The 11,984-nt window shown below is 34.3% G+C and overlaps 1 protein-coding gene across 1 annotated transcript; it reads right to left on the bottom strand.

The window, feature by feature from the left end:
- Positions 1-2,183: 2,183 nt before the first annotated feature.
- LOC120331530 (transmembrane protein 184C-like) lies at positions 2,184-8,355 on the bottom strand. Its single transcript, XM_039398616.2, has one exon. It carries the CDS (start codon positions 8,079-8,081, stop codon positions 6,783-6,785), a length of 1,299 nt encoding a protein of 432 aa, XP_039254550.2. The 5' UTR covers positions 8,082-8,355; the 3' UTR covers positions 2,184-6,782.
- Between the last annotated feature and the right edge of the window lie 3,629 nt (positions 8,356-11,984).

The following is an 11,984-nucleotide window of genomic DNA, read 5'->3' on the forward strand; positions in this document are numbered from 1 at the left end:
ATTGTTATTTGTCACAGTCTCCATTTTTAAAAAATCTTTCTCCAGAAGGCTATGACGTCATCAAAATTATTGCCATCGGGTGGCGCTACGTGTCCATATATTTGAGCATAGCTCTCTTGTTCTTATAATGTAATTGCAATATTCAGCCTACAATGATATATGTGTAGAATATTTTAATATAGGTAAGAAAAGTATTTTTTCAATCTATCTTGTGAGAGAGAGAAGCCAAAAAATCCTTGAACACATGTCGAACCAATGCCTATCGTTTGGTTACCAGTCCATGTCTGGTATGAAAATAGTTACCCAGTTGCAAAAGCATGAATGAAACATCTGAGATAATCTTAGACTAAACTATGGTTGGCCAAAAAACAACAATAAGTGCGAAATATAGGAAAAACAAAAATAAGACGTTGGAACTGTATAAACAAGATAAATGTGCAAAAAATTTGTCCTTATTTACTGTAAATATGGATATAAACGACATTTTGGGAATACACGAATTATGGATAACTATAAAATCAGTAAATTTTGGAGTGAAATAGCAGAGCATAGAAAAGATTTGTACAGTAATAGCAATAAACTTGACTTCTAACATTTTGAAAGCGATTGGTCCAGAAAAAATATTTTTTGCCAAAACTATAACAATTCAGAAAATCAATCCAGTCTGTGTTAAATGAGGAAAAAATTATTGATCTAATACATAATTGATATATATAAATGCAATACACATTCAAATGTAATGCCCACTACACCAGTAAGCGTGACGACTAGAAGGCGGAATAAAATTGTTGTTCGTCACAATAACAACTTTTCAAAACTTTGTCTAAATTATGTTGGTGGATATCTTGAAAATTTTATACTGTCCTCCCAAACACTCTTAAAATATCCTTTCAATATTCCCAGACTACGATAAAATTTGGATTATTTCAAAAGTTGACTTTCACCAGAAACAGTTTTGAGAAAATTTTTTCTTAACAAAATAATAAAAACAGTTTTATGTTCACAATAGGTGGAATACACAAATTTTTGAACTAAATTGGAACGAAACATAAAAAAGACTAATGCATCATGATATCAATTTATCATTACTTCAGATCAAGAGTGTGAAACATTTTTTGTCGGTGGGCCATATTATCGAAGTCAGACATCTGGCTGAGTTGCACAAAAATGTAGTTTTTCCACGCACACAACGAGTTACAGTAATAACAGCAATGGGCAAATAGTGAAGGATGAAACGAAGCGACAATAGCAAGAAAGGGCCACACTAAATAGCTTGGGCCCACGGACCACGCGTTGCGCACCCCTGGTTCAGATAAGTTTGTGAAGAACTTTGAGCAAATTGTTATAGAAATACGGTAGCATCAGCACAGCTGTTGGTGTTGGCGTGTTTTCATCAGAGTCAAATCGAAACTCACAAAATGTTTAAGTTTACCAAGTATTTTTAACAGTCTATTAAAGGAGGCGCATGTACACCAAGTCACCAAGTTTGATTTCCTTAGAGTTTGCAGTCAAAACTTCTTGCAAGTCATTGAAAAACTATTGTTTGCTGCCTTTTTCATAATAAACTCTTCACGTACGAAAATAATGAAATATTGGCAAGGATGTTGAAACAATGATGCTTACAATATAAAGAGCAAGAAAAATGATGAGACAACATCAAAGTATATCAAAGATAAAATAAATCATAGGCAGATAAAAAAGGTACAGAAAGAGCTCTTTTGAAAAAGGTTCCTTCTGTGAAATGAACTGGAAACTGTAATAATTAATGCAATCTTTATGTTAGAGCCTGTATTGGAGTGCATTTGCCGAATTGTCTATTCAAAAGAGCTGTATTGTACTTTTAGCTTTTTTCATACTCCATATCTAATAGACTCTAGATAGCAGCTGTTAATGCATAACAGTGTATTCTTTTGGGGAATTCCATTCCCACCAAGGCTAAAGACAAGCAGCTACTGCTCTTTTTGAAAAACCAGAATCTAACTTATTACATGCTGATGCTGGGATAGGTGTCGTATGGGGATTGAAATAAAAGCCTTACCCAGTGGTTCTCAAACGATGGGCGGGCCCAACAAGAGGGCGTAGACAATTTTTCTTAGGGGGCGTGAACATAAATATTTGATCTTGCTCACTTTATTTGGCATATTTATGTTTCACCCACATATTTTCAACGTATTTTTTGAATATGACATACTTTTGCCTTACTATCTGTTATTTGTAGCTTATTGTTAGCTAGTTATTTTTGAGGTGGGGCGCATAACTTAACAAATTCTAAAAAGGAGGCTTGGCTTAAAAAGTTTGAGAACCACTGCCTTGGACCTTGATGCCAACATAACAGTTCAATGCTCTGACCATTAAGTTATTGAACCCACAGAATAAGAAGAAATGTAAGGATGGGAGCATAGTTGAATATAACATGGTGTAGTAATGGTGATCGTCTACGGATACAAAAAATAAAATTTGAAAGCAAAAATGAAGAAGCTGATATAGTAACAAAAATACACAACGATTGGGAATTGAAAAGTTGACAAATAATTTACGTTGAAAATGATATTTTTATTTATCACACAAAAATTTGATGTGTGATATGGAAGAATGCCTATTGGAATGTTTCATTGGGTTCCACTCAGACGAAAGGTAAAAACCAGTGACCGTACATTTGAACCCATGTGTATATCCGCGGGATCAATCTATATGAGGGTGCTAAAACCCATGGGTTAGGGTTAGTATGGGTTCAAATATCCGCAAAACAAAAAAAAATGTCCATAGGTGCAATAGTATGCAGGTACAATTGTCGTGGGTTGAAATGTACGGGAACCGTAAAAACCACCTCCCCAATGCAATAACAGTACGATCATTAAATCATATAACCATTATACCAGATCAATACAGACGTACACGGCTGTAAAAAATCAATATTACACAAACTAATTATGCTAATTCCTATTCAGAAATTTATTCAGAGAATTTAAGAGGATTTACGGCAAATTATCAATATACATGGTGAACCAAAAGTAGGTTACCAGTTATCCAAATTTATTAATTTAAGAACTGTTGACCTATTTTTGGACTATCCTGTATTTGATAGATTAGTGGCCTAGAGGTAAAAGCATTAGACTTTATCGCAGATTACACGTCCCGGGTTCGAGTCCCATGCCCACCACCTCAACTAGGGTGTAATAAATTGGATAGATAATATTGATCGGGAAAAAAATCAGTCTCCCGAGAACTACTGGCTTGTGTATAGCCGTGTTCAGAGTAAAAAAAATATGAATGTGTGAGAAAATATATTGGTCTGGCAATGGATTCAACATGTAGGTGATATTTGTGTCGCCCCAGTTTGTTGCTTTTTCTTTACACTGTGTTAACACAATACTAATGGATCAATTATTGGAGAGATTTTTGCACTTATTTCGACACTATGAAATGGGATTTGAAAATGAATTGTATGCTTGAATACATTTGGAAATACAAAGTTCTGGATTTTTGTAATAATTTCAGTTTCCTCATTTAGAGTCCGTGATTTTCAGAAAATAAAATCGAGAATTTTTCGCTTATTATTGACAATATGTTAACAGAGAATCAATAAATTGATTTCCAAAGAGATTTTCTCACTTTTTGGCCTTCTCCACCTTTTTGATATGAATTTGCTCGATTTCTAATGAATTTTTAATTTTTGTTCCTTCAGATTTTCTGCAGAAAACAAATGATATTTACATTTCATTAATTTTTCAAGACTTTCAGAGTAGAAGTTAACGACGGATCTGAGCAAACGACACAGAATCGATCAATATAAAAATTCCAAGGCAAATTTTTTCTATGACGGTATTTCATATCTTTACCCTGAACAAGACTCTATAAAAGCATTCAATATAATTCGATATTTTTAAAACTATTTCCTCCAAAAGTATTCGGAATAGTGAAGTTTCCGGAAACCAGAAAGATTTCAATCCTACATATCACTGGCTGCTTGTCCAGACATTTTGTTCAGGAAGACTGTAAAAATTAGGATTTGATCTAAAAGTTTGGGGCAAGAAAGCCAAAAAAAATTTATCTATCCCAATAAAAATTTAATTCATAGCAAAAACATCTTGCATCACAGCAGAAGCAACTGCTCGATATCGAGAGCAGCCGAGCTGAAAAAAGTTAAAGTACAAACGCAATGCTAATGAGTCATTGTCTAAACTAATATGTATATATATATCTAATGTGTATATATATGCGCTCGAGCGCTCTTCTGCCTTAACGGTTGCATTGTTTAGCCCAGGTTACAAGTTTACTTTAGCACCGTATTAACAACTTATTACATCAATAAGTACCAGGCAACAATAAAGATTAGAACAGGTCAAACAGATGCTACAGCCAAGGATTAGAAACTTTCCACATGAACCATTAAAGCCTACACTTGATTGATTCCTAATTAGGTAAGCTCGTAGATCTTTTGCACATAGCCAGCGCCAAAAAGCCACCCGTGCCCAAGCTCTAAATAAAATAAAAATAGTAATTATCCGATTAGGGTTAGGATTTAAGATTGTGCTGGATATTCAAATCACTTCTAACCCCAAACGGATAATTTTAAAATGTAATTTTAAATTTTTTTCAAAAATCTCACATTTTTGCATTGCAGGCAGGGGATTTGTACAAAATATATAGAATGTATTTAAAATAGTAAATTATACTCATTGATAATTCCTACATATACAATTACTGTTAAGTTAGACTTCAATACCAAACATGAAATACCACCTTTTTCCAAATTGATGGCTCTTTCAGCCTGTCCAGAGTGTAGGTAAGAAAATTTACCATAGAAAAAAAATCCAATATTTCCAAAACTATACACTTTTGAAAAATTCATACGGTATGGTATTATATATTAAACTATATTTTAAAGTAAAGAGTATAATTTGAAAAAAATATGAATATAGCTATAAAGGTTCTAACAAAATTCCTTTAAAAAAAATGGCGACTATCCAGCCACTTATATTTAACTTAAAATAGAATTCAGGTGATTTTGAAAGTGCTTAATGAGCTTCAAATAGGTCGTTCGTCTGAAGACTGCTTTCAAGTGGGCCGTTAATGGCCCTCGCTTCGTACAAAAAATGTTGATATGATAAGGAATAAAAATAAAAGGATTTTTTTAATTCAAGAACACTATTACTAATGATAAATGCAATATGTGTGTAGAGTGATTGATGATAAGATGATATATTTATCCTGCGGAGGGGAAGCAGATAAAATGGCTTAACCATATGTCAGATCAATGTTCTTGTCCGTTTACCATTACATGCCTGATATGGGATTAGTTAACCTCTTATTCAATTAATATGCATTGATACCGGTTCCATTACATTTGAACCCACGTACATTTGAACCCATGACAATTGCACCTGTATGCTATTGCACCTATGGAATTTTTTTTGTTTCACGGATAGTTAAACCCATACTAACCCTAACCCATGGGTTTTAGCACCCGCATATAGATTGAACCCGTGGATATACGCATGGGTTCAAATGTACGGTCACCATTGATACCATGTTTTCCTAAAAATAAGACCTAGCCTGAATTTTAAAAATGATTCTAATAAACGCTCTCCCTTAAAATAGGACTTAGCAGTTTATTTTAATAAAAAATGTGTTATTTATTAGTAAATGAAATTTCATATTTTGTATATTTATAAATCTCGTAATTCTCTACTTTGAAATTTTGTTTTTGATGAAATAAAAGACATACTTCAAAAATAAGCTCTAGTGTTATTTTTTGAAAGAAAATTGAAATGAGACCCTGTCTTATTTTCGGGGAAACATGGTATGATTATGGAAGTCCCAACTTGAATGTTTCGGATTAAATTTTCATATTTATCCTGGAGTGAGAAAAGACGATAAGACAGCTAATATCAAGTGATGATTTTGATATCATTTTTATTTTTCCCAGTCAATAAAAACCAATCCTACACAAAATAAGAAGAAAATGGAAAAATACAGTTGAACCTGGAAAGAGAAGCCGTGGGAAACCAAGAATGGTTATCAAAAAGTGACAAATGATGGGAAACTTACTACAAAAACTTGGTAATCAATCATACAAAGTATGATTCATATAAAAACCGATCGTAAACAAAATAAGAAATAAAAGTAAACACACAGTTGCACCAGGGAAGGGAAGCAGCGAGGAACCAAAGCTGTGTGTGAAGAAATGACACCTAAATAATGGAAAACTTTTAGCAAATGGCGCTATCAGGATACAGAATATGATTCATATAAAAATGATGGTTCACACACAAAAACATTTTTGTAACACAGAATATACAGCAAGTATCACAACATACAATTTAACAAAAATTCACTAATTCGATAATGAGATTCGGAATTTTCTGTACATTGTTTTTTTTGTATTAACTCACTAACAACAGATTCTCATATTTCAGAAAACCATGCCCAAACTCTAGCTCCGAAAATCATGATTTGCTAATTATGATGACATTCTAAGAAAGAGTCCGCATAAGTTGGGACCCCCTGAATCCACCCCTGGGTGTGACCTATGCATAAATATGAAATACAGGGTGTCTATAAAGTCCTTTTCCAATTACAATTTTTTTAGTAAGTCAGTTCTCAAAATATCTCAACCAGGTTTGTTGTTTTTTAATCAGTAATTGTTTAAGTGTTTTTACTTCATTTAATACAACTGCGAGGGCCAAAACAATATATGGTATCGGTAAAATCCAATTGCAATTTAAAAAAATTGTTAAGACTTCATGGAACCCCCTATATATAGTCATTTTATAACAGCACTACCTGTCACTGTCTCTTTCTACATTGTCATATGCATCTGTATGATTGTCTTGCACCCTGCCATGAGATGAATACGAAGGGCGTTCTCCGTACCCTAAAATATTCGCCATTTCACCATCTGAAGATGATGGCGTGATTAAGGATGACAATTCATCATATTTTTCACTGTCATCCGTAAAGCCATTTTTCTGTCGGCGTTTCCAAGGTGCTTGTTTCGGGATAACACGCTGCCCGACTTCTCGAACTTGTTCGGCAATATCTTGACGAACGTCAGAAACGTCCAGCATGCTTCGAAAAGATCGATACCATGGAACATTGTGTCCTTGTATAATAAATGGTTTATACGAAAAAGTGAAGTGATGCGCGACTGCCGCGATCAACATTTCAATGCAGATAATAAAGTCTTGTAAACCGTTTGCCATTTCATCACGTGTTACCCAACCCCATTTCTGCTTGAAAGGAATCACAAACACAACGATAGCAATCGCGACAGCTTGCCAGAATGAAGCAAAAACAACTAATTTAACGCACAAAAATTTTCCCACAGGTTTGATAGGCTTCAGTTCTTCTTTTGTTGCGTAATAAAACAAAACTAAGCAATACATCGCCCAAATTTGTGACGCATTGTTGATAAAAACGATCCAGACCCAAGCATAGGCAGGACTGAAGTCGCCTTCGTGATAACGTCCGGCTAACTCGCAAATCAAAGCAATTAAAGTTGTTATCGGTCGAAGAATAGTGTATTGTAACACTCCTTGTTTACATCGTTCGATAAATATTCCTCCCATTGGCCACACAGGAAAGCAACAGAAAGGCACAAGGTGCTTCTGTTGAGATTTTGCTCCTAATGTCCCTGCAAGTTCATACTCTCTTGTAAGGTAATTCAACAAATACGCCATGAAGTTATAAACAACATAAGCTTCGTAGCATTCTCGTAATGTGTCGAGGTAAATTGCACTTGGTGGGTAAATAATCGCCACCCAAGAGTCGATTGAATATATCGGAACCATCCATAAGATCCGTATAATGTGTTTCTGTAACTCCGGTTGGGTGTAATATATCAAGTGCTGTAGGATAGTCCATAGTGATATAGGTACAGTGAAAAGTACAAAAACCCCAGCGATCAACCACGCTTCCGTTTTAGGCGATTCTTGGCTTTTTTCAAGATATACAGCAACCAATGGTACAGTTACCAGAAAAAGTAGAGAATAGACTACAATAACAACAGGTCGAATCCAAAATCTCCATCCTCTAAGAGAAAACCTTTGCTGTCCAGACTCTGTATCTGACATCTCCATTTTCAAAGTGATCAATCTCTCAGAAGATAAATTGTGAGCCACTACTGGAATTTCAAAATCTGTAACTATTGGGTTTTAATTTTTGGGAACCCAACTACATTCTCAGAAAAACTGTATTAACCAGATAGAAAGCAACTTCGATAATTTCAGGAAGGCCTCTTCTTGGCGAAATAAACAGTCAAAATGTCTTTTTCTCTTTGTCGATTTTGAAGACATACAGTATTATTTTTTTCATACACCAAATATTTGCATTTCGTTAATGCACAAATATAATAGTTTATATAATAAACTAATAATACCTGCATTGATAAGAAAAAAGTATTGTTATTAAACGGTTAACGGTGTTTATGATTACTGAATGAATCACAAATAATAAAACGTATGGTTGAAAAATGATAGATGGTGTGGGCACTTCTTCCTGGTTTAAACTTGCCTCACTAATCACTATCTACTGAAAACAACCAAAACATACCGAACAGAAAAAACTCAGAAAAACAAAGACAATTCTGTTTTGCATTATTTTCCTGTTCCGCAATGTATTAGTTGGGAAAGTCTATCTTAAATTTTGACCAATCCTGGCTCTTTTACTGTTTCATATTACAGTACGGCACAGTTCTCAGATTCGAAGAACTAAAAGGAAGAGCAATCTGAAAACGTCACCATTGGATTCCTCTGAAAAATAATCTGATTTTATGGCAGCATTCGAGAGTTTTCAAAAAAAAAACATTTGGCCATGTGACAGCCATCTCAAGTCGTGATTAATTTAGATTACTAAACCAAAATTATGTATAATTTATTTGCGACTCAGAGCGTGCGGGAAAAAATATATTTCTTGATCTCTTCTCGCAGTCTCGTGGAAAAAGCTGGACGTCGGCTGTTATTATTGCTGTTATTATTGCTGTTTTAAGTGTTTGAGTGTAGAGATGCATCACAATAAACGACCAATTGCAAATCTTGAGTTTTCCGATTTATCTACACACAGTAACAAAACCTAAACTGTGACACAGATAGAAGAGAGTTTAAAAATAGAGAACAAAACTCAGACACGACAGGGCTGTCAGTGCAATCCAGATAAAATTTCTGTAAACCAGATTGCAAGCGTTCCATTACCTCATATTTATATAAAATGAAGCAATTACATTTTAGCCTTCTCCCTCGTGTATCGCGGGATTACCTCAGTCTACGACCTTATCAATAATTAATATCAACATGCTGACATTCAGCGTGCGATATTACTGTTTCTGTAATGAAACGCCAGCGTGCATATCTGACACCGTGACTAAGTATCCAATTTCATTATTAAAAGCTTACGCCCCTTTTACCTATCTAAATTCAAAACATTTCTGTTAATGAGTCCACGAATCGAACTCACAGAACCTAAGAAACGAACTGTGCTTAGTAAATCGGAAAAAGTAAAGAAAATACAAATCCTCTTGTGACCTAGTCACGTGATATAAACATATCAATCAAATGAGGTCATCGTTCACATCTTGAGTAAACGGAGAGTTTTGTATACGTTAGTTGGCGTAAGAGTACTATTTTTTAGTGTACGGTAAGCGTACAAAGGCGAATGTCGAGAGATGATGAAATACGCCCTGCCCAAAGACATTACACGAAAATCAAAGCCTAGAGACTGTTTTGTATTTGTTCCACACATAGTAAAAGCAATATCTGAGAAATATAAGAATTATTAAAATTTATTTCGAATCTTATGTTGTTTTTTTATGATTCTGTATTTTAAAGATAATTTTTTTTATCGTGTTGCTTTATTGCTATATTTGCTGCTGTAATACAGCAACAAGCTGTTGCAGACTGAATGCCTCATTGAGTCTTTCGCGACCCCGCGCCAATTGCTGTGAATCAATGTTACTCCTTTTTTAGTTAACTATATTTTTCTTTTGGTTTTATATTGATTCTTGCGTGACGAAATAAATATCTAAACCTGAATGTGACCATGGGAAAAAAAGTCACCGAGACAGCGTTATCTTGTCGTGACCCACAGCGTGTAGTCCGTGTCCCAGCCCACTAGAAACTGGTTTTACCATGCTTCGGGTTACTGGGGTTGGGATCCTGGGACCCAAAACCGGGGAAACTCCGATTTCGAAATCATCTCCGAAATCTTAACCAATAAAACAGCTTAACCATATTTAGTGATCCTATTCTAGTGTTGTACAACCCCATCAATCACATGCTGTTTATTTTACTAATTCTAAATATAGAAATTTCGGTTTCTGTGATAAATATTTACCTTATATATGTTAAATATATTTACAATATCTATGACAACAAGGAAAAATAAATAATTTTCGTTTGAAGCGATAAGAGACATTTACATCCAACATTTATTTACTATCTACCCCACATTCCATTCCCAGGTCCGAAATTTATAAAAATCAAATTTTATAACGAACATACTCATCTACAGAAAAATACCCCCGCTACGTTTTAAAAATACCATATTAGTAATTGGGTGAGCGAACACGTACTACTTCTTTTATCAATACCTTTCCATCTAAACTCTGTACGTTTCAAACTTTACTTGAGGTTTTGTTTTCTTTCCCGATTTTATAATCAGTTACTTTTATTTTTTGTTTTTATCTATTATGTTATCGTCTATTGCTGATTATGGCGTCGAAATAAACTTATACTTGTTATTATATCTAGGTGGGGTTAGAAAAGATTTAAAAATTAGGCGCTATCTGCAGTTTTAACCCTAACTGGATGATTAGGCCTACTAATTCTCTTATTTTAAGCGTTGGCGGGAACTTTGTACAAAAGATCCGACAGAAGCGAGCTTTCCTAAATAGACGGTTAAAAACGTTAAGTAAATGTAATGATTTTTGAGTTGTAGAAAATTTTTGCTTCTATTATCACCAACGAAAGAATAAGATTCAGATAATTTATTTCTATTATGCAAGAATCAACACAAAAATTAAAGCACGAAAAATTGACAAACGTGTATAATGACAATCGTAAAAAAATGTAATTATGCACAAAAGAATTCATACAAGTGAAGAACTGTGACAGTCATCGAGTCAGCGACACCTGTATAAGATTGTATGTATTTTCCCGTATTTTCGACGTGCAACGAACATGGTACATATGAACAAAAAATAAATAAATTCATCGAAAAAACGTACAGTGTTTCAACCGCAATGGGTCGCGAAAAGAATATAAAAGTCCTTGAGTCAGCGACACCATTTTTCAGCAGCAGATGACCTCAAACAATTACGAAATCATATTAGCATGAATAAATATAACACGGCCAGGCTGATCCTCACATTTTTCGTGTTACATTACCCCATTTCTTCTATCATGATATTTACTTTAATATTCTAAATATAGCAATTTCATTTTTTGTGTTGGATATATTGACGATATGTCAATTATTTACAATCTCCATGACAACACGTAAAATTAAATACATTCCGTTTTATGCTTTCGGTTTGAAGCAATAAACTAATTTCCTGAAATTTGAGTTCTTGTCTCATATTAAATCAGCATCATATTTACTTCGATATCGATTTATTTTTAAATTGCCGTAAATCACACATTTTTCTGTTTCGTGTGGGATCGTTCTGGACGACTGGTAAACAAAATTACTTACATTTTCGCAAATGTGTTTGCTTACGTTATCAAGCGAATATGATAAGAAAGAGGAAAATTTAAAAAATCCAAATAAAAAAACTGGCGCTTAGCGATATATTACATATTTTACGATAACATGTACTGAGCGCTCACTTGATTAATTTTAATTCGAAGCGCAACTAAAGGCAGGGGGATAGGAGGAGAAGAGATAGCTTAATTTCCTCTTATAGCGGGAGAGAGGATTCGATATAACGACAGAGAGTATGAGAAGGGTGACTCGTGTTAAGATTCGACTGGTAGGAGCGTAGCCAGAAA

Source organism: Styela clava, chromosome 6, assembly GCF_964204865.1.
Source record: "Styela clava chromosome 6, kaStyClav1.hap1.2, whole genome shotgun sequence".
Lineage (NCBI taxonomy): Eukaryota > Metazoa > Chordata > Ascidiacea > Stolidobranchia > Styelidae > Styela > Styela clava.

Excerpts from the sequence above, each read along its gene's own strand:
- LOC120331530 (XM_039398616.2), bottom strand. The coding sequence starts at position 8,081 with ATGGAGATGTCAGATACAGAGTCTGGACAGCAAAGGTTTTCTCTTAGA.